The 23819-nt window shown below is 41.2% G+C and overlaps 1 protein-coding gene and 1 pseudogene across 2 annotated transcripts in view; one reads left to right on the top strand and one right to left on the bottom strand.

The window, feature by feature from the left end:
- Window positions 1-1244: 1244 nt before the first annotated feature.
- LOC102883143 lies at window positions 1245-5464 on the bottom strand (annotated as a pseudogene).
- The window catches only part of ZNF112 (zinc finger protein 112), a 30073-nt gene continuing 11643 nt past the window's right edge, over window positions 5390-23819 (top strand). The window contains exons 1-3 of one of the 2 annotated variants that reach the window (XM_006911783.3): window positions 5394-5511; window positions 18294-18340; window positions 21252-21378. In XM_006911783.3, coding sequence (XP_006911845.2) covers window positions 18326-18340; window positions 21252-21378 — 142 coding nt within the window. In that variant the 5' untranslated portion in view covers window positions 5394-5511; window positions 18294-18325. Of the gene's footprint in view, window positions 5512-18293; window positions 18341-21251; window positions 21379-23819 lie in introns of both variants that reach the window. The other variant, XM_025046775.1, reaches the window with a different exon arrangement.

Here is a 23819-nt window from a genome sequence, read left to right as displayed (position 1 = left end):
ATCTAAACTGTAGTTTACCAGAACCACAGGAGAAATTGTAGAAAATGTTAAATGACAGCATGAGAAAACGTTTTTAAAAATTCAGAATGTGGGACACCTTCCTTGACAACTGACCTGGTTTCTTCAAGGTCATAAATTAAAAATAGATGGAAGAGGGAACTCTTCTAGATTGAGAAACTCAAGAGATGGCAATCAAATGCAACAAAATGGACATTTTTGAGATAATCATGAAATTTGAAGAGTTTTATTTTGTCAGGTAAGAAATTCTATTTTCCTCAGTGTGATAGTTTTATTGAGGTTGTAATTCTTCAGTACACATGGAAATATTTAAGGGAAGAAGAATGCAGTGTCATGGTTTTACATAAAAATATTACAGTAACAAAAAGGAAGAAAGATAAAATTGATAGATCAAGGAAGTGTGGCAAATATTGATAACTTGAATCTAGGGGATAACGGTTAAGGCTATGGACTATTTCACTGTTCTGTACTTCCGTATATTTGAACATTTTCATCATAAAAAGGTAGAAAATTTTTAGTTATTGTCCAGAAGAAAAGCTGGAAAGTAGAACTTCTGTGTATTTTTTGAGTATATTATATTGTTTGATTACACATGATAACGGATGATACACAAGCTTCATTCTCATCTATCATTTTATCTGGTACCATAATTTGATTTAGATATATTGCGTAAGATGTGCCAACAACTTATAACCAGATGAACTCCATGACTCTGCTTGGGTGGCCCTTTAACAGTGAACTCAGGTCACAACACAGTAACGATTCAACTACACCAAGGTTTCTGAAGACAATGGCTTCTGCGCCCAAGCAGGTTGGAAATAAATTTCAAGTGGAAGCTGGCATCACCCCGAAGGGATTCTAACTTCACCTGTTGGAGTAATTTACCAAGATGGCTTCAGAGTAGACTAACTTCACACAGCACATTTTAAAATAGAGACTTTTATTCAGTGTCATGATCAGACTATTACATTTAGCAATCAATAGCATGGGTGCAAAAAAAAAAAAGGTCTGCGTTAAAACCTTTCGTTGGAATGCTTTACGCTGTCCACAGAACAGAAACTAAAATAACATGTTATACAACTAGTCACAAATAGTCGAGTTTTTTTGCTTATACACATGAGTATTGTCTAAAACTTGTCTTCTTTGTAGCAGCCAGGCCCAGTCACCACTGTGCTCAGCTGAGTTCACAAATCTGTTGTAACCTATACCTTCCCTGTCACCTCTGACTCTCCTCTTCTGCTCAGCTTTGTTTCCTGGAAGCCATTCAAAGCATCTGCCACCGTCCTAGCTACTGCTGCTGCTGGAACCACCACAGCCTTGGTTTTTGTGGTTTGGCAAAGTATTGGCCTCCACCATCATAGGGGCCAGAGCATCTGCCTCCAAAGTTACTTTCTTGGGTCCAAAATGTGAAGATTGATTGTTGTAACTGCCAAAATCATTGTAGTTTTGGCCACCTCCAAAACTGCTTTCATCATTACCAAATCTATTATAGCCATTCTCACTACCACCATATCCTCCGCCTCCATGGCTACCACCAAAGCCACCTTGCACTGAAGTTTCCTCACGACCAAAGTTGTCATTCCCACCAAAACCACTTCCACGACCACCACCGAAGTTTCTAGACCCACTTCAACCTCTTTGGCTGGATGAAACACTAGCCACCTCTTGTTTAGATAGAGCTTTCCCTATTTCACACTTGCGGCCATTCACAGTATGGTATTTCTGAATGACAGTCTTGTCTACAGAGTCATGATCATCAAAGATTACAAAAGCAAAGCCTCTCTTGTCACTGCCTCGGTCAGTCATGATTTCAAATCACTTCAATTTTCCCCATACTGTTCCAAATAATCTCTTAGGTGATGTTCTTTAGTGTCTTATTTAATACCACCAACAAAAAACGTTTTTCACAGCTTAGTGGGCCCAAGGTCTTTGAGAATCTTCTCTTGAGACAGCCCTCTTTGGTTCCACAACTCTTCCACCTACCTTGTGTGGCCTTGCATTCATGGCTGCATCTACCTCCTCCACAGCGGCACACGTGACAAACTCAAAGCCTTTGGAGTGCTTGGTGTTTGGATCTCTCTCATCACCACAGTCTGTGAGCATTCTCCGTTGCCCAGAATGGCTCCTCAGACTCTCATCGGTTGTTTCAGAGCTCAAACCTCCGATGAAGAGCTTCCGCAGCTGTTTGTGCTCTTTGGGAGACTCCGACTCAGACACAACGACCGCAGGAGGGGAGACTTTAACAATGCTTGCCAGGCGGCATCCACTGACAGAAAGGTGTGTATTTTTTTGTTTTTGTCAGATTTTCTGGATTTGAGTCCCACCCTCACCAACTTACCTTAATGAAAAATTATGGTCTCACTGGTTTCCATATTTCTAAGACACATCGTATTTAGATATCAAGAGTAGGATGGATATAGGTTATGCATGCATGAACTTGGACAAAAAGATATTTCAAAATTTTACATATTTATCTCTTTACATTATGAAATGTCTTCACATCAGTGCAGCTCCTGTCATTCGCCTCATGACCCACATTTCTTAATGAGCAGTTAATGTTAAGGAAAAGCCAAAAGTGTTTGCTCCTTCTGCTCTATTCCTTAGTAAAGCTCGCATCACTTTCTTGTGGGTTCTTGCATCTTGGAATGAATAGCTAATGCCAGATAGAACTCTTAGAGTTCTAGATGTATCCGACACATGGAATAATGTAGAATATCCAGTCAGAGTTGAGATACTGTGTTCCTTACACTGATGCCCAGTTTCAATGTCTGTATTGTTAACCCACACACATCTTCCCCTTTTATAATCTATGCCTCAGTTTCCTTTTGTTTTCAAGTTTCATTGTTATCTACTAAAGGGGCTTTTTTAGATGTTCATATTTGTTTTGTCATGTATGAAAGAAAAAAAAATGAGAACAAGGAAAAGGAAGTCTGAACTCGATCGGCAAGATACAATTTAGACTGATCCTAGTAATCCAAAAGGAAAAGGAAAAGGCTGGAGAGAAGCATTAGCTGAAGAGGATTCTGGAAATTGTGGTCCAAGGGATTCACATGGATGGAGACACTTGCTGGGGAAAATCATTAAGTATAACTTAGAATTCTGTGCTTTCGGAGGTATTTTCGTTCAAAGAGGGAAGGGCTAAGGAGTTCCTACTTAGCTTTGGACTCGTGTGAAATACAATTCAAGTTCTAAGGGCAAGAGCCGAGCTTCCGCTCTGGGAAGGCAATGACGTCGCTTGTTCTTCGTGAGGATTCTGGGAAGTGTATTCGGACAGCTCCTAGTAGTAGGCGAACTTCCGCTTCAGGAGGGCGTGGCTGTGACACACGGCTCCTCGGGGAATTCTGGGAGTGGAAGCCAAGAATTGTGGGTAGAGTCACTTCCGCTCCAGGGAGGGGAAGTCTTGGCGGTCGTTCTTAGGAAGCTGAGTGAAGCACTCAGCAGCGAAGCTTCTTCGCTTGGCATGGTGCCAGCTGCGATACATCTTTGACCTGGAAGAGAATCTGCAGTCAGAGGCAGAGGCTGGAGTTGGGCCCCGTTGGTTGGCGGGTTGACGGTCTCCTGTATTATGTGCTCCCTATCCCTGCTCCCGGGTTTACCGGACAGCTCCACCACCTCCTAGGGGTGAGAGGTTGGGCAAGATACTTAGGCTGTCTGTGCCTCGCATTCCTTTTCTGTAAAAGGAGGGGAATAATAGTATTTACTTAATAGAGTTGTTTGGAGAGATAGTCACAAAAGGTTTAAACCAAGTGGTAAAGATGGATTTCTTTTAATATATTTTAATTTCCCGAGAAACGCCCAGTTACCTGAAATCTTGTATGAGTCCAGGAATGGCTCACAGTTCCACCTGCGGTGTTTCTGGCCCTTTTTTCTAATCCCTGGAGGAATCCGGGCTATTCTCGGCTTTCTTCTACAGTCGCGCGCTCTATCTAATCTAAGAAGTGGGGGTAGGAGGTATATGTGTGTGTGTCATTCCAGGGAAGTGTGTGGGAGTGTTCTCTGTGATTCATGCAGAAGGGAGACACAGTTGTAATTTCTCAGCCTCCTTTCCTTTCCCGGCACTGTCTTATGGAAGCGGGCTGCAGGAAGGAGGGGATGACTCTTCGGCTGCTAGCTTCAGAACCTCGCCTGAGTAGGGCCATCCTTCCTGCCGTATCGTCTCTCTTCTCAGGGGAGAAGAGATTTCTTTTAATAATTGTAATTAGCGCATTTTGCTACATGTTTAAGGGTTCGTCGAATAAATGTATGGGTGGGCGGGAGGAATACTTGGGCATAATCAATAATGATAGTTAAACACAAGTGCTAAGTATTATTTTAAGGGCTTCATACGAATCCCACATTTAATCAACAACAGCTTAAGGACGTAGGTTGTTTTTTCATTTAAAGAGGAGGAAATTGAGACACAGCAAAAGTTACCTACCTGAGGTTATCCAACTAGTAAGAAGCTGAGCTGAGAATTGAACCCACCTACTCTCAGTCCCCAGCCTCAAGTCTTAATGTTTGCTTTTGGGTTTGGAAGGGGTTGTAAAGAACTATGAAAGCTATGTTAATGGGTTTTGAGTTTTTAATAAGCTTTGTAGGCATCTTCAATTGTACTTTATTTCAAGTAATTCTTAGTTGATACTTTGAATAAGCATAAAGGAAATGTTGAATTATTTATATTCCCAGGATGTACAGATGTTTTAATGTACTTTTTAAGATTTTTATTTACCCACATTTACAAAAGAGGTCTAATAGGTCTTTTTTTCCCTTTGTTTTTTAGTTTGGGGATTTACAATGTGGCCAAATGCATTTAGAATAGGATAACATATCCCCATAGAATTATCACCAAGCTTTACCCCTTGTCAATATTTGCTAATCTTGTTGCGTCTATCCACCCTATACCATCATCATCATCTTCATCATCTTCATCATCAATCATTGCTTTGTTTTGGTCACGTTTCAAGGAAATAAACTTCAAAAAAAAAAAGGGAGAGGGGGGCCAAGCTTGCCTAACAGTATAAAATTCAGACTGACTATCCTAAAGAGAATACGACTGTGGAAATACTGCCTAGCCAAAAGACAAAGGGAACCTTGCGGAACCGGCTCCCAGTTGGAGATTCGGGAATTGTCCGGAAGATCCACAGAGAGACAATGCGCCCCCGAAAAGCCGTCCTTAACGCACGGTGGTCTGGAGGAAATACTCGGGAATATGACAGAGCTCTCTGGAAGCATTTCGGCTCCTAGAAGGCGGGATTGTGGAATTCGCCCTCGACCCGCACGCTGTGAACCACAGTCCGGGCTCTCCGTATAGCCGCCGGCACTTCCGCCCGGGTCGCGGGGGTGCTGGGACGTGTAGTCCGGGAACGCTGCAGCGGGATAACTTCCGCCAGAGGAGGCTGGGGCCGCGTCCCTTCTCCCGGCGGGATTTCTGGGAAGCGTAGTCCAGGAGGTCTCTAGGCAGAGTCATTTCCGCCGCAGGTACAGGAGGCCGCGGCCTTCATTCTTCTCGAAAAGGTGAGCACCCCCCCACCCCGCTCCCCAGTCCCGCGCCCCGCGTTCACAGGGACCTTCTTCACCTTGCGAGCCAGCAGCGCCGGATCACCGGCCTCGGGGGAGACCCCGCCTGCGGCGAGGGGCGGAGCTTGCGTCCCTTTGAATGAGCCCGCTGGAGCGTGGGGCGGCCGCGGGCCCCGGGTCGTGCGGCGTCGGGGTCGGGGGTCTCCGGGCTCTGCAGCGCCCCAACCCTTTCCCCGACGGTCGGCCGCCCCGCCGCTTCCTAGCAGTGTGATATTCGGCGAGCATCTGCATGACTCTGCCTCTGTTTCCTCTTTAAGTCGGCGTTAGTGTCTACCTAAGAGGTATTTTGAGAATTAAGTGAGAATATAGACGTAAAAGGCAAACTGCCTGGCTTGTGGTACAAAATACATCTATCTTGTTACTAGTGCTTTGTGATTTCCGGAGAAGCGCTCAGTCCCCTGAAAGCTGTCTGAACCCGGACGGGTCAGAGCCCCAGCTGCAGTGTCCCTGGCCCTTCTCTGATCCCTGAAGGAATTGGGGCCGTACTGGGATTCCTAATAATTTTTCATTTTCATTTTCATTTTCATTTTTGGAGAGGGTCACTCCTGGCTGTTGTCTGGGATGTCCACTCTAGTTTATGCGGGAGCTGTGATGAAGTTCTGATTTCTCAGCCTCCTTTCCTTCCCCTTGATTTCTTGAAAAAGGCTGGAGGGAGGAGGGAATGACTCTGTGGCTCCCGGTAGCAAAGGCTCACCCCGAGTAGGACTTAGACGTTTTCTTCCTCTTACATCTTCTCAGAGGATAATATATTTCCTTCATTCATCGGCGAATTCTGCTCTGCATGTGCCCTTATATTTGTTGAATAGGTTCAGGAAGAGATGGGGATTCCTTGGGCATGAGTAATAACGATAATGTTCAAACACTGATTGCTAAAATATTATTCTAGGCGTTTTATAGGAATTAAAATATTTAATCCTTATAAGAGCCCTGTGGGGACCAGGGGTACTGTTATCTCCATGTTGAAGATGACGAAACAGACACAGCATAAGTAGTTTATCCTAGGGCCGCGTCCAGCGAGTGGCAAATCCTACCATGTCCAGCGTGGCTCTGGAGAATGTACCTGAGTGGGAACGGTGGGAGATTAAGAAAAGAAAGAAGACAGAAAGCTGGGATCAGGACGTCCACTGCCCACTGATTGGGGAGCAACGGCTCAATTTTATTTTTACAAGCTGCTTTTATACAAGAGCACGCAATTGCTGGCTAGGATAAGATCATCCTCTGCACAATCACCCAACCCACACCCTGCTATGATCTTTTGCAGTTCCGTCTGCTAGCGGCTCTGAGCGTACTTCTCTGTCTCGGAGTAACACCGCGTTGTTCTCTGATCGGTTCGTACTTCCCCATTCTTAGGAGCGTTCGTTGAGGCGAGGCAACCCTTGGCTGACCTCACAGATTGCAAGGACCTTGTCAGCTTGCAATCCACTCTCCACGCTAGGTCACACAGCTAGTAAGAGGCTGAGCTGGGATTTGAATTTCGGTAGTTTCAATCTGTTGCCTTAGTTTTTAACGCGTTTAGTATCAAGTTGAGAAGGCACGTTTCGGGATGTTGGTGGAGGGCCATGAAAACTATGTCAGTGAACTTTGAGTTTTTGATAAGATTTTTTTTTTATTCATCTGCAATTTAATTGTATTTTATTTGGAGTAATATTTATAGTTCGAATTCTTGTTATAGAAACAATGATTGCATATTGTAAAGAATTAAGAAAATATACGAAGTGTAAAGAAAAAGATCTAATTATCCATAACCACAGGATACAGAGATAATAGTAATATTTTAATGTTTTCCTGTTCCATAGATTTATTTTTAGGTTTTTACTTACATTTTACAAAATAAATATCATAGGTTTTATTTTCCCCTTAAGTTTTTACTCTGGAAATTTATAAACATAGCCAAAAGTAATAATAAAATAATGAACCCCTCTGGAATCATCACCCAGATTCAACCCTTGTTAACATTTGTCAGTCTTGTTTCAACCCCTCCCCCGCCAGATTTTTGCATTTTAATATTTTAAAGCAAATCCCCACACGAATCACTGTGATAGTGATTGATTTATTGTCAAAATTGCCAAAAATGGATATACATTGATTATATTCCAGGACCAAGAAAGGGAGATGTTAGCAGCTCCTCTAAGGTGTTCATTCTTTGCAGCTTGCAGGGCGGTGCTCACTTGAGAAAGCTAAGGGAGAGTTTTGCACTTTGGAGAGGGATGGTGATGGATTTTGTTTTCTCATATAGTTTGACTTGCCTATATCTTGGAGCTCTTTGTGTCTTCTCTCTCTCTTCCCATACACTGACAGTTATTCTGTTGCTGACCATGTTGTTTGTAATTAGAGTAGCTACTCAACAGACAACTGGCAGCAAGGGTTTGCAGTGCAGAGTTCCTGAAAATGGAATTAAGTAGCTAAACGGAATAGAAATTACCCATGGAGATAGTCCTTAATCTCCATAATATTGTTGAGCTATAGAATCCATCAACTATTTCAGAGTATTGAAAAGTTAATGAGCAATTATTTTGATAATCTAAAATAAACTTCCTAAGAACCGCATTGGTAGAAAAGGTAACAGCTAATAATAATAGATTGTGTTTGTGACTGAGACAGTATTTCCAATGGCTTACAGATCTTAACTTATTTCCCATAACAAACCTGTTGTTATCCTCATTTTATAGATGAGGAAACAGGTTTTTAAAACAAGTATATGGTAAATTTGACTTTTTCTTCCTTTTAGGGGCATCATTCAATGAATTTTAAAATAGGTATAGATTTGTATAATCACCACAGTCATCAGACACAGAACAATTCCATCACCCAAAAACTCGCCTCCTATTTTCCCTTTATAATCACCCCTCACCGCACTTGTAACCGCTAGCAACTAGTGACACTATAGTTCTTTCGTCTTTTTGCGAATGTCATGTCAATGGACTAATACTAAATATAACATTTGGAATCGATTCTTTCACTCAGCATAATGCCTTTGTCATTCATCCAAGTCGCTGTATCAGTGCTTCATTTGTTTTTATTGCTGGTTAGTATTTATGGATATACCATAGTTCATCCATTCACCTGTTGAAGGATATTTGGGTCGTTTCCAGTTTGGGGCAATTATGAATAAGTTGCTATAAACATTTGTGTACCATTTTTTGTGCTTATTTCTTTAGAATATGTAATGAGGAATGGGATTGCTGGGTCACATGGAAAGCGTATGTTTAACTTTATAAGAAACAGCCAAACTCTTCTCCAGAGTAGCTACCATTTTGCATTCTTGTCAATGATGTATGGGAGTTCCAGTTGCTCTACATCCTTGTCAGCACTTAGGATTGTCTAGCTTTTTTAATAGATGTGTATTGGTATCATATTGTGATTTTAATTTACATTTCCCTAATGACTAATGAGGTCCAAAGATATCTCTTCTCTTCAACTTATTTATCATTCTTATATTTTCTTTGCTAAAGTGTTTGTTTTTCTGTATTGCCCAGTTTTACATTGAATAATTGGGTTGTGTTTTCCTTATTGTTGATTTTTGAGAGTTATTCACATATTCCGAATACGGGTCTTTTGTCAGATATGTGATTTACAAGTATTACTTCTCAGCCTGTAGCTTGGCTTTTCAGTCTCTTAATAGTGTCTTTTGCAGAACAAAAGTTTTTAATTTTGATGAAGTCTGATTTATCAGTGTTTTCTTTTCTGAATCATGCTTTGTAACGTCTAAGAACTCTACCTAACCCCAAGTCAGGAAGATTTTCTCTTATGTTTTCTTCTAGAAGTTTTGTAGTTTTACCTTTAATTCTGTGATTCATTTTGAACTAACTTTTTGTAATGTGGAGGTTAGGTTGACATTCATTTCTTTCCATGTGGGTGACCAACTGTCTCAACACTGTTTGTTTGGGTGTATTTCTGTACCATCTTCTGTTAAATTAATCTGTGTTTATATCCCTTCACCAGTACCAGGCTACCTTAATTACCATACTTGATAGTAAGTCTTAAAATTGAAAAGTTTTATTTGTCCAACTTTATCTTCTTTTTCAAAATTGTGTTAGGTACTCTGGTTCTTTTGCCTTTCCATGTATATTTTAGAATCAGCTTGCCTATAGCTACAAAAAAATTCAGCTGGGATTTTGAATAGTACTATGTTAAATCTATAGATCTATCTTTATTATGTTGAGTCTTGTAACCCATGAATACTATGTGTGTCTGTCTTTATTCTTTAATTCTTACATCAGCATTTTGTGGTTTTCTGTTTTCAGATCTTAATACCTGTTTTGTTTAGATTTATTTCTAAGTATATTATTTATTCTTGTGGAGCTATTATAAATTGTATGGTTTTTAGATTTTGGCTTCCAATTGTACATTGCCAGTGTATTAGAACTACATGTGACTTTCGTGTAATTACACATGACCTTGTATTCTGTGACTTTGCTAAAATTCATTAAAAGTTTTTGTTTTTTGGCATCTTTCTTAGGATTTTCCACACAGACGAATATGTTGTTTGTGAATAGGGTCAGTTTTATTTCTTCCTTTCTGATCTATATCCTTTTTTCCCTTTGCTTCACTGCACTGGCTGATTTTCAGACGTGTTAAACAGGAGCGGTGAGACCAAACCTCTCTGCCTTGTTCGCGATCATAGGGGAGAGGATTTTATGAGTTCTCTTATATTTTTAGTTTGTGAAAGTTTTATCACAATTGGATGTTGTATTTTGTCAGATGCTTTTCTGTGTTGATCATTATGGTTTTTTGTTTTTTTTTTTCATCTTTATGCTTAACATAGTAGATTAGATTAATTTCCAAATATCGAAGCAGCCTTTCATTCCCAGGAGTAATATCCCTTGTAAGTGGTATACTATTCTTTTTCTTTATTGTTTGATTGGATTTATTGATATTTTTTTTTTGAGGGTTTTTACAATCATGTTCGTAAGGGATGATGACCCATAGGGTTTTTTTTTTTTTGGTATTGTCCTGGTCTTGTATTAATAATTCTGGCCTTATAAAATGAGTTGAGAAGTAAGTGTTCCCTTTTCTTCTATTTTCAGAAAAGAGATTGTGTAGAATTAATGTTATTTCTTTGTTAAATGTTTGATAGAATCAACCAGTGACATCTTTCGGCTTGGAGATTGTATATTTGGAAGTTTTTAATCTACGAATTCAATTTCAGAACTATTCATGTTATCTATTTAATCTCGGTTATGTTTTGGTAGTTTGTAACTGTCAAAGAATTAATCCACTTTATCTAAGTTTTTAAATTTATGTGTATAGAGTTGTTCATAGTATTCCTTTATTGTTTTTTAATGTCTGTCAAGTCTGTAGTGATACCTACTCCTTCGTTCCTGATACTGGTAATTTTTGTCATCTCATTCTTTGACATTCTTTTTTTTAATTTAGTTATTTTAATTAGTTTCAAGTACACAATACATCGGTTATACCTCTATATAGTTTGTAAAATGATTCCCTCAATTGCTCCCTCCCTCCCCGACCCTGCGCCTAGCCAACATATTAATGCTAACTGCATTCCCTATGCTGTGCTCCCCATCCCCGTGACCGTCCATAAGCTGCTAATTTGTACTTCTTTAACCCTTCACCCCATACTCCCAGCCCCCCAAACCCTTTTCCCCTCTGTCTGTCACCAAATTGTCCACTATATTTGTGAGACTGTTTTTGATTAGTTTCTTTTTATTCTTTACATTCCGCATATAAGTGAAATCATATAGTGTTTATCTTTCTCTGTCTGACTTAAATACTTCCTAGGTCCATCAAAGCAGTATCTTTTTCCATCTCCTTCCTTTTAGTCTGTGGGTGTCTTTTAATCTGAAGTGAGTGTGTCTTGTAGGCAGCATATGTGGGAGTCTTGTTTTCTTATCCATTTAGCTACTCTGTCATTTGGTTAGAGCACTTAATTCTTTTCCATTTAAAGTATTTATTGATAGGGATGTAGTTGTTGCCATTCTTTATTACCTTTTTTGATACGTGTTTTTTCTTCTTAAAGAAGTCCCTCCAACATTTCCTGTAATACTGGCGTGGTGGTGATAAATTCCTTTAGCTTATTTTTGTCTGGGAAACTCTTTATCTGTCCTTCAGCTCTAAATGATAGCTTTGCTGGATAAAGTATTCTTGGTTGTAGATCCTGGGTCTTCATCCTGTCGAATATTTTTTGCCAAGCCCTTCTGTCCTGCATAGTTTCTTTTGAGAAATCAGCTGTCAGTCTTATGTGTGTTCTTTTATAGGTAACTATCTGTTTTTCTCTTGCTGCTTTTAATATTCTTTCTTTCTATTTAATCTTTGGCATTTTAATTATGATGTGTCTCGGTGTGGGCCTCTTTGGATCCCTGGTTTTTGGGATTCTCTGAGCTTCTTGGGGTTTTATGTCCATTTCCTTCACCAGGTTGGGGAAGTTTTCCATCATTTCTTCAAACAACTGTTCAACATCTTGATTTTCTTCAGTTATGCCAATCAGATGGATATTTGGACCCTTAATAGTGTCCCATATGCTCCTTAAATTATTTTTATAGTCTTGGCATGTTATCTCTTGCCATTCTGATTGCATGTCCTTGGCTTTCCTGTCCTCTAGATAGGGCATTTGATCCTTTTCTTTATTCATTTTGTTTATTCCTTTGTTTATTCCATTTAATATACTTCTCAGGTAATGTGTTCTGAAATAAACCGGTTTCCTTTTATAATTTTCCATTTCCATGGTTTTTATCTATCTTTGTTGAAGTTCTCACTGAATTTATCTACACTTCCCAAAAGTTCATTGAGCATCTTTATAACCAGTGTTGTGAACTCTGCATCTGTCAGATTGCCTGACTCCATTATATCTGGATCTCTGTTCTGTTCTTTCATATGATTTCTGCGTCTTTGTCTTCCCATTTTGGCTGCCTTTCCGTGTCTGTTTCTATGTACGAAGCAAAACTCCTAAGTCTCCCGGTCTCAAGAGCCAAATAAAACTAATCAGAATCATTTCCCTTATATTTCGGTTGACCTATAACGTTGTTCCCATTATGTTCAGCTCTTTGAGCAACTGTTCTTGCCCAGTCTAACAATCTTAAACGAGGTTTTCCCCTCTGGACACATTTCTTTGGCTGCTACGATAAACATGATTTAATTAACTCATCACTGGTAAATTATTTACTTGGGTCAGAAATAAAAACTGAATATCTGGATAGTCAAAACTTGCTTTAGTTGTAGCCTCATTTTCATCATTTATTTTTGTTAAGAAATTCTGCTCCAATGAGATTTCATTTTAAATCTTCTAATTTTTCTGACCATTGTTTTACTGTGAATTGAGGATGTTTATGATGAGTAGTTAGTCTGATATTGTTCACATACATTATATTCGTTTGGCATAGCTATGTTGCCACTGCATTCGAAGCAAAAAGCTTTGCCAGCTAATTCAATAACAAATATTTCAATTCCAGTGTGCCTTAAAAGTGTGGCATTTACAGTCTGTTTTTCTCTTCTTGTGATGTGACAAATATGTACTAGTAATAAAAATAATTAAAATGTTTTGGTGCAGCAGTACATGTGGCATTTGAATTGCTGCTGAGGCACAGCTGGACCGCTGTGATTTGTGTTGTGCTTAGCAGCAGTACAAAGAAGTGAGTGGCACATGCAGTCTCTTTTGCAGCTACACGACTCTGCAGCTGTAGCAGGGAAGCAGCCAAAGGCAGCATATAAACAAATGAGCACAGCGATGCTACGATAAAGCTTCATGGACTGAAGTTTGAATTTCACAGAATTTTCATGTGTCATAAACTAATAGTCTTAAAATTTTTTTTTCCCAACTGTTAAAAAAAAAAAAAAATCAGTGTTAGTCCATCACTAAGAATGGTAAAAAACAAACAAACAAACAAAAAAACAGTGTTAGCTCACAGCCTATTCCAAAACAAGCAGTGGGCTGTAATGGCCATGTTTTGCCAATCCCTGATTTTGTCTTTAATCTGTATGTTCAACTACATTGATTTATGTTTTATTTTAGATTTATTGGTTTATGTCTTATGTTTATCATTTCCTTTTTTTCTGTTTACTTTAGGTTTAATTTATTTGCCCTTTCCTAGTTCTTACCTTAGCTAATTAGTTTAAGACCCTTCGTCTTTTCTAACAAATGTATCACTGAAACATTTCTCTGTAATATCTACTTTGGCAGCAATTATCATTTAGCTGTGTAATACATTTTGATATGTTGCATTTTGTGTGATTCCATTCAAAATATGTTCTAATTTGTGTGCGTGTGAGAGTGTGTGTGAAACTTGGGTCCATTGGTTGCTAGAAGTATGCTGTTTAATTTCTAAATGCTTCGAGAGTGTCCAGATACCTATTTGTTATTTATTTCTCATTTCTATTTTTTTAATTTTTTTATTTTTTAGACGAGGCAACCCTTGGTTGACCTCTCAGATCACAAGGACCTTGTTAGCTTACAATCCCTTATTTTTTATGCCTACAGCACCTGGTCTTCCTAGGTGGTCTCCCATCCAAGTATTAACCAGGCCCGACCCTGCTTAGCTTCTGAGATCAGATGAGATCGTATTTCTCATTTCTATTATAGAGAAAATATAGGACTTGAAATTCTTATAAAATTAATGTTTTATGAAAAATGCAATATCTGAAATATATTTATTTGATGAGCTCAGTAGCAGACTGGAAGTGACAAAGGAAAGGATCATTGAAATTGAAGATAGCTGAATATAAATATTGCAATCTGAGAAACAGAAAAAAAATGAAAAAATGAACACAGCCTTAGGGATTTGTAGGACAATATCAAAAGTCTAGTGTTTGCATCATTGGAGTCTCGGTAGGAGAGGAATATTCATGTGGAAGTTCTAGCAGGAAACTCCCCAGATTTGAGGGGCACACACAATTACAGATTCAGGAAGCTCAGTGAACACCAAATACATTAGATTCAAAGAAAATCACTTCTGGATGCATTATAATTAAACTTCTGGAAATTTAAGATAAAAATTCTTGGATGTACCTAGAGAAAATGACACACCAAGTGTTGGAAAACAGTGATTCAAAAATGCGCAGATTTCTCATGGGAAACCACGGAGGCCAGAAAACATTGGAACATTTTAAAGTGCTTAAAGAAAGGAATCTTCAACTCAAAATCATATACCTAGTAAAAATGTCCTTTGGCAATGAAGGGGAAAAATGTCATACCTATGCTAAAAAGGAGTGTTAAGGGAAGATCTTTAGGCTGAATACAGATGATACCGGATAGAAACTATGAACTTAAGAAATGAAAAAAGAGCAACAGAAATAGTAAGTGGCAGAATCAAGATCGAAGCTTGGCAGCTCGATCTATAGCCTGGGTTCTTGGCCAAAACATTGCTTTCGTTAGATTGGCTAAGTGGGTTTTAGGAGATAATAAGTCTGCAGCAAAACCTATTAAAAGGTGCTCTGCAGCGGAGTGTTAAAAGCTAAGAGGACCTAGGATGCAGGTGGATAAACGACTAACCTATGGCTTGTTTTTGAAATCCCCCCTTCCTCCCCAGATAAGAATGGGCCACATTTGAAGGATTGTAAAAAGCAAAGAGGAATATTCTGCAGAGAGGGGATGTGGCCCACAAAGCCCCACATACTTACTCTCTGCCTTTGTGAGAAAAACTTGGCCAAACCCCCGCTCGAGATGGAAAGGGAAGGAGGGCCCAGGAACAGCACATGCAAGGCCTGGAGGCTTTTCAATGAGATCATGTGATTTACGGGCCTGGGGATTACAGGGGCGAGAGGGTTTGGAGAAAAAAATGAGCAGGCAGACATGGAAGATTCCTCTGCACGTGGCTTGCTGAGACCATGCTATCCTAAAGGCATCAGGCAGCCATGCACGTATTACGTTCCAAGAAAGGAACGTAATCAGACTTTATCAGACATGAAAAAAACAAGAACATTCTATAGGATGACCACTGTTTTAAACACCTGTTTAATATGAATTGCCTCATATTTTGAATTCTAAAGTCCCTTGGATGATTAGTGAGCCCTGTTGCTTGACGAAGCTGGTCAGGCAGGTTTAGACCGGAAGCCGGTCTTCATGCGAGTGTGTGAAGATACTCACTACTCACAGTGCTGCTCTTTCCTCTCAGACAGTGGGGAGCAGTGGGGGGTTAAGGCTCAGAAGGCCTGCGTCTCAGGCCCCACTCTGCCGCTGGCTTGTGTGTTCTCCAGTCATTTCTTCAAGAGCCTGGCTGGCCTGGTGGTTAATTGCAGGGGCTCAGCTTGCCAACTGCTCTTATTTGTCTTAAAGTCTGTGGTTTGCGACCTTCTCTGAACACTAGTCACCTGGGCAGTAGGAGGCTTCCATAAAAACTCGTTCTCCACAGATCCTGCCTTACAGATCTCGGACTGTGGGCCTGGGCGTTGGGGTTATTACTTTTCAAATTTATAACATGTAAATTTCAGATGTACAACTTTATAATACAACATCCGTATACTCCACTGCGCGCTCACCACCCAAAGCCTGGTCTCCTTCCGTCACCACGTGTTTGACCCCTCTACCTTCTTCATCCTCCCCCAACCCCCTCTCCTCTGGTACTGCCCTTCTGTTTATGAGTTTGTTTTGTTTGTGCGTTTGTTGCTTTCTGTTTTATATCCCACATGTGAGTGAAATCATATGGTTCTTGTCTGTTTTCATCTGACTTATTTCACTTAGCATGAAATTCAGGATCCATCCATGTTATCACAATATTTCACCTTTTAATGGCTGAATAGGATTCCACTATATATATGTACCACATCTTCTTTATTCAGTCACGGCATTATTATTTTAAAACTCCCCAGTGATACCAGTGAGCGGGCATTTTGAAAGCCACTGTCCTAGTCATTAAGAACACGGACTGAGGGCGAATAACTCTGGCCACTCCGCTCACTAAATGGATAATCATGTCCTAAACACTGAAAATCTCGATGCTTCAATATTCTCAGCTATAAAAATTGTCCCAACCTCTCGAGTGGTTGTGAGGATTAAATGAGGCAGTTTCTCTAAAGCAGGGGTCCCCAACTGCCGGGCTGCGGATTGGTACCGGTCCGTGGCCTGTTAGGAACCGGGCCGCACAGCAGGAGGTGAGCAGCAGGTGAGCAAAGCTTCATCCGTGTCTGCAGCCGCTCCCCAGCGCCAGCATCACCGCCTCAGCTCCACCTCAGATCCTCAGGCATTAGGTTCTCATGGGAGCGCCGGTCCCTGGGGCCGCAAAGGTTGGGGACCGCTGCTGGAAAGCACAGGATTTGGTGCTAGACTTGTCACCAACTTTCTGTTTCCTCATTCGCTCCGGGTACCCTCCGCCCCTCGTTCTGTTGGAGCACTCCTGTCCGCTCCGAGGGGCTAACAGCTCTGTCACCCTCCGGGGCCGAGATCGGGCCTCAGTTTCTCCATTGAGCCCATCCAGCCCCTTCTCTTATCTGGGGGCCCTTTCCCATTCTCCCAAGGGATCCTGCTTTAACTCTCCTCCGGTGTCGAAGAGTGTGTAGTGTAATTGCTGATTTCCTAATTGGTCTCCCACACGAGGCTCTGAGCAAATAGTGATCTGGGAACTACATCCCTTTTAGAAGGTGATCCATAAATGTCGGAGTAAACTCAACTCGTTTATTGCCAATTATACAACCAGGTTAATACCTGTTCTTGGAAGTTGTGCACACATTCTGTGGCTTCTGCAGCAGTGACCTTGTGGCCAGGGACTGGGGAGGGGTGGCCATGCCACTGGAGAAACAAAACCTGTCTGCAGTAGTGTTAGAAGGCTCTGCCTTATTCACAGCCCAGGATTAGCCCTCTTTGAGTTCTTTCTCTTCCACAGATGACCTTGAAGTTGCTTGGGAGCAGCAAATGAGGTTAATAACAGTAAATGTTGAGAACAGTGGATAACCTTAAAGAATAACCCAAGACATTAACCTCCTGGTCTCCAAATCCTCTCAGGGTTGGAGCACTGAGCCAGCACTTTACTCAGATGAGAAACGTAGTAGCAGAACAGGCTTCTCTGATCTTTCCTACATCCATATGGGAAGAGGGATGTGCCGTTTGAGCCTCCTCTGGCTTCAGGAAGAATATCCACCAGCCATTAAACCTTTCAGAAGGGCGGTCTCAGTGTCTAAACATATGTTATTACCCGGGCCACAGATTATTAAATAAGTAGCCATAATCTCTGCCACCCAGATGTTTTATAAGACACACTTGCAAAGACAGTTTTATCATGTAGAATAGTACCCGCTTCTCTGCAGCTGCAAGATAATAGAAAGTGTTGGTGTGGTCACAGCAGTTTTCCACTGATACTGCTACTCATCCTAATAGTCTAAAATCTTGGTTATTATCCTAATGTCGTGGATCACAGACACGAAGCATTAGAGGAGTTGATTAACTTAACCGTGGTTAGACAGAGAAAGCGGCGCAGTATATAGCAGATGCACAGCAAATATACAGCAGTGTCAGCTTTTGAAACAAATTGTCACCAGAGTCCGCTTTTTAAGCAGTGCGTTCTGCTGCCTCTCCACTCCCACCTCTCCCAGGATCAGAATGAGTACCTTGGGAGCCCCGAGGTGTGTGAGGACTGCTGGGCAGAGCTGTGCAGGCTGCCCCATGCGCTGGGCATCCTTCCAGCACAGCCTAGCGGTAGCTGGAGTCCAGCCCACCCTCTGCCTGCTAGGACGCAGGTGGCAGCGTCTGTCGGCGGGAAGGGACCCCTCCTTCCATTTTACGCAAAGATATATTTCCCCTTCTCATGGCTGCTTATTGCCTTGTTCTACCTTCTCAGGTCTCCGCCTTTCCCTAGGAAAAAAGGAGAAAATGACCAAGTTGCAGGTGAGTTGGATTTTTATTTCCGTCACGTAAAATGTTATTTCATTTCTCAGTAAGTGGACACGTTTTTTTCTTTTCCTTGGCAAGTATAAAGAATGACAGCAGGCATTTAATACCATTTATGTGACATGCTTTTTGTTTCATTTTTTTAAATTTCCTGCTTTTACTTTTTTAATCATTTTATTTCACAAATAATAGCGTAAAAGAGAATAGAAATTTAAAGGATGAAAAAAACCACACGTTATTACCCTGCTTACAAATCACCTGTTTTTTTTTCCCCACCGTCATTTTTTATGTGCATTCATAACCGTACTTGCAATAACGGATACCATTTTGAATTGGTTTTTGTTTTCACTTCAAATTATAGCACTTAAGTTTTGTCATCTAATATTATTTCAATGAACTGTGGTAGCCCCACTTTTTAACTATTTCTCATGCACAAACTTTTGAGTTCTCAAGGATTCTTACTGTTATACACTGCAGTATCCGTTTTCCTACACACAGTCTTTCCTGAAAAAGCAATTCTGAGAGAATTCTAATGTAATTTGCCCTTATGTCCCAGGGACTCAAAACTAAACTTTTTTTTTTTTTTTTTCCTAAGTGGTACCTCAGGTACTTTATAAAAAAGACTACCTAAAAGATGGTTTTGTCTAACAGGGTCATACTGAAGCTGAACTCAGAAAAAAATAGTGTTAGATGTTTTCATTACAAAAAGAGCTGGATTCTTTCTTTCCAGGACCTGAGGCTTTCTATGTGTGTGTCTGTGTATCTTCGTGTGCCTTGTGTGTGTCACCATTCTTATATTAATTTATTTTATCAGAGTATTTAGTTTAAAATTTTTTAATCATACTATGGGATGTGCAGGCACTTTCCATCTGTCACTTTATTCACTGCTCTATGGGGGACTTAGAGTCACGTGCACTATTAATATGAAGGTAAGAGGTTCACGTAAATTCAAGTTCTGCTCAGGTTCCTACAGAAGACAAGTGTCTGGCCAACTCCAAAGCCTCTGTCTTCTGGGTCAAGAATATCAGGCATATTCTGGGTGGAAGAGAAGCAGGAAAACTCTAGCCAAACCAGAGTTCTCGTTCAGAGACCGAGGCCTACGGTTGTGATGTTTGGAGCTCCAGCCAAAACAAAAGGTTCACGTAAATTCAAGTTCTGCTCAGGTTCCTACAGAAGACAAGTGTCTGGCCAACTCCAAAGCCTCTGTCTTCTGGGTCAAGAATATCAGGCATATTCTGGGTGGAAGAGAAGCAGGAAAACTCTAGCCAAACCAGAGTTCTCGTTCAGAGACCGAGGCCTACGGTTGTGATGTTTGGAGCTCCAGCCAAAACAAATGCAGTGTTGAACAGATCTTTATATAATTTCCCTACTTCCTACAGAAGACAAGTGTCTGGCCAACTCCAAAGCCTCTGTCTTCTGGGTCAAGAATATCAGGCATATTCTGGGTGGAAGAGAAGCAGGAAAACTCTAGCCAAACCAGAGTTCTCGTTCAGAGACCGAGGCCTACGGTTGTGATGTTTGGAGCTCCAGCCAAAACAAATGCAGTGTTGAACAGATCTTTATATAAAAAAATTGCCCTACAGCAGAAAGTTACAAGACAGCTATCAAAATAGAATGAAACATATTTACATGGTACATGGAAGAAAAGGCCTCGATGTCCCCAAAATGAACATTATTACAAAACAAGAACTAGAGATGACCAGTGAATATATAAAAAGTGAATCATCTTTATTACTAATGAACTTTGAAAAAATGTCAAAATAACTGGTTTTTACTTTCTAAATTACTTCTGATATTATAAAAAAAAAATTTTCTTTTAAGTATTCATGTTCAGTGTTGGCCAGGATATAGAGGTTTAGGGATTCATGCTTTCTTGGAAGAAGAATAAGCTGGAAAAATATTTTTGGAGGAAACACCTGCCATTATGATTTCAAAACTTTAAAGGTTATTATTCTTTAACATCACCATTTCTACTTTTTAAAATTCATTTTAAGGAGATAATCAACAGAGATTCAGGGACTAAGGTCTCTGTGAAAGGATTTTTTTTTTTTTTTTTGCAACATCGTTTATAATAGATGATCTAAAACTCAGTGTGCATCGCTTCTCGGCCTTTTGGCTAAGATCAAGTGTAAAACTCAGTTTGCATTATTTGGGTCAGTTTATTATATTCTAGGTCACCAATTCCTTGAATGACTATGCAGCCCAGAAATGGGATGACAGATGTGATAATAATCATCACAATAATAGCTAACATTTATTGGGTATTTCTGTGCCAAGTGCTGTTCCTAAGCGCTTTACCTAAAGTCACTCATTTTATTACCAGTCCCCTAAGGTACAGTTGTCAGCATGCAGATCAGGAGCGGATGAGGAACTTGTCCAAGGTCACATAGCCAGCATGGGGTAGAGCATTCCAGTGGGGACACAGGCAGTCAGGCTCCAGAGCTGTGCCCACCCCCACGACCGTAAGTGCTGCACGCTCTGGGCGGACCACAGAGGAAGCTCCGTATACTTGAACACTAAGGGTGGGTGGCTGACAGCCGGTGAGTTCAGCAAAGTACATAAGTGGTGTGCGCGTTTGTGTGTAAAAGGGAAAACAGACTGTCACACACTATCAGAACTAAACCTTTTGTGAAGCAAATGCTATTATTCGTTGAAAAATATTAGCAGCCCATGATGCAGCAGCGTTCCGGGGACTTACCTGTAGGTGTGCTAAGAAAAGGTAGCAATTTAAAGTGCAAGGATTTCTTTTGGGAGCCCTTTTGGTGGATGGGATTAGCAGTGTGGAAGGCAAACAGGGGGCAGTTACTTCAATTTAACTCGGGCTCCTCAGAACGGTTTTCCATCCTTCGCACTTTCGCTGTGCTTTCCCCCTTCCATAAACGTGGCCTGTGTGTGCTTGGCGTTGTAGGAGACAGTGACATTCAAGGACGTGGCTGTGGTCTTCACGGAGGAGGAGCTGGGGCTGCTGGACGCCGCCCAGAGGAAGCTGTACCGAGACGTGACGCTGGAGAACTTCAGGAACCTGGTCTCAGTGGGTGAGGATGGGCGGCCTCTGTCACCCAGTGTCAGCCTCCCGGGCTGTCTGTGTGCTCAGCTGTTTGAAGCTCTGGGGCTCCTGAAATCGTTCTCCGAGCCTGGGCACCTGAGAGTCTTAATCATCCCTGTGCAGCACAAACGAGATGTTTCTGATGTTATCGTCCAGGCAAAGATCTGTCCTTTGAACTCTAAGTGGGCGTATTGTGGCCCTGCCCCATCCGTTTGGCGTGAAATCAGTTGAGCGAGTTGCTCTAGCCTTTTTGTTTCTCGGGCGTACCAGTAACTGTTTCTTAACTTGATTTTTTAGAAGCATTTTGTTTTTTGCTTTAACAACATATCCGTACGTAACTTCAAACTTACAGATCATTTACAAAAGTAAAAATATAGGAGGAGGAACGCCCATAAGCTTTCCCCTGGCTTCCCATGTGGTAACGTTTACACCTTTGCTTTATCATTTATAAAGCTCGTGTTTTCTCCCTCCATATAGTTTAGGGATGTCTATGAAAACATACATATACTCATAATATTTTGTCTGAACCGTTTGCAGGTAATTTACATTACCCGCACCATGACCCTTTATCTCTAATTATCTCCACGTACATGCAGAACTCTGGGGTCCCCAAGACTGCACCCTCTCTGACACCAGTTCGGGGGTCCACAGGACTCCCTCGGGCTTGATATTAGCTAGAAAGGCTCTCAGAACTCACTGAAAGCTGTTATCCTCATGCTTACAGTTTATCAATTTAAGGAAACAGGTTAAAATCAGTCAGCAGAAGAGGCACTTGTTTATCAGTTTAAGGAAACAGGTTAAAATCAGTCAGCAGAAGAGGCACAGTTTAAGGAAACAGGTTAAAATCAGTCACTTGTTTTATCAGAAGAGGCACTTGTTTATCAGTTTAAGAAAACAGGTTAAAATCAATCAGCAGAAGAGGCACTTGAGGCAGAGTCCAGGCGTTTCCAGCACAAACTTCCGGTTGTCTTCTTCCTTAGAGTCGTGGACGGCGCCGACTCTCCCCAGCAGTGACATGTGACAGTGCACACGGAGCACTACAGCCCGAGCCTGGGTGTCTAGAGCTTTCACTGGGGCTCGGACAGTCAGTGGAGATGTAGTTGGATACCTGTGTGGCCAACTGTAGTTTCCAGCCCCTCTAGAAATCAAGCTGGTAGCACATAGCCCCAAGACCCTGTTGTAAACCACAGTGTTAAATTATCTGGTGTCACCTAAGGCCCCCAGGTTAAAAAAAAGACACTCTCATCAGGCAGGACATTCCTGGGGCTTAGAGATCACCTTCCAGGAGCCAAAGGCAAAGACCAGACCCCTCTTTGGGCAAGACGAATTCACCAGTTATCTTGTAGGAAGAAGTACATTCTTTGATGTATCCCCAGTGTAGATAAAATACTGGGACGCGGCCTGTCACGTGCTCTGATTTTATCGTAGAGACAATTACATTCCTCACAGCACGTTTGTCGCCCTCCAGAGCCAGACCTGGTCTGGAGTCCAGTCTCGCCGTCACGTCTCCAGCCCCCTTGAATCAGGAACATTTCCACGGCATTTCTTTATCTGTTACGACAGTGCCATTTTCGAAGGATACAGTCGTTCCTTCCCCCCCATTTTTAATAGAACATTCTTAACATTTCCTCATAATTAGGATCAGATGGTCCTTTCCGGCTGGAAGTCTACGTTGGTTTCGCTTTGCGCTTTGGAGGGTATCACGTCTCGAGGGACGCCAGCTGTCCCTGCCTGGTGATGTTCGCTTAGATCACCCACTCAAGATGGCCAGTTTCCCCACTCTAAAATCAGTGCTTTCTTTCTTTCCTTTTGCAATCACAGGGCAATGCTTTTTAACACCGCATAAATATTTAGCATCCAATGATGCTTCTTGCCTTGTCCAGTCTTTGCCACGATACTTATCAATGACGATTTTCTGACTTAGAACTTCTTTCGCGTTTAGCAGTCGGCATTTGGCATTCTACAGTGAGCTGGACCACCCCCCGCCAAACACACTTCTCAATCATTTATTTATTTTTTGTTTGTAGGGACTTATGAATTCTTTTTTTAAATGGCTTATGATTTATTGCTGTAATTATTTGGGTGCTAAAATTGTCCCAGATCTGGCCCCTTTAGCTGACTCCTATGCCCTCATAATAGGCCCTAACATTTTTTTAACACTTCCTTACTTTACGCTCATCTTTTAGTTTGTACTAGTTCTGGAATCTTCCATTTCTTTATTAGAGAATGGTAGTTAACACCAAGGTCTTGATGTTGCCAGTGTGATATTTTGTTTCTTGGTCTCAAGAGATAGAGCTAGGAGGTAGGGATGTGTGTGTGTGTGTGTGTGTGTGTGTGTGCGCGCGCGCACATACATATGCACACACATGTATTCATAGGTATACACAAAAACGTGTATATACCTATGAATACAAGTTCAATTTCATTCAA

The sequence above is a fragment of the Pteropus alecto genome, unplaced genomic scaffold, assembly GCF_000325575.1.
Source record: "Pteropus alecto unplaced genomic scaffold, ASM32557v1 scaffold194, whole genome shotgun sequence".
Classification (NCBI taxonomy): domain Eukaryota; kingdom Metazoa; phylum Chordata; class Mammalia; order Chiroptera; family Pteropodidae; genus Pteropus; species Pteropus alecto.
Note: the sequence above shows the minus strand (reverse complement) of the source record. Positions and strands in the feature narration are given on the sequence as shown.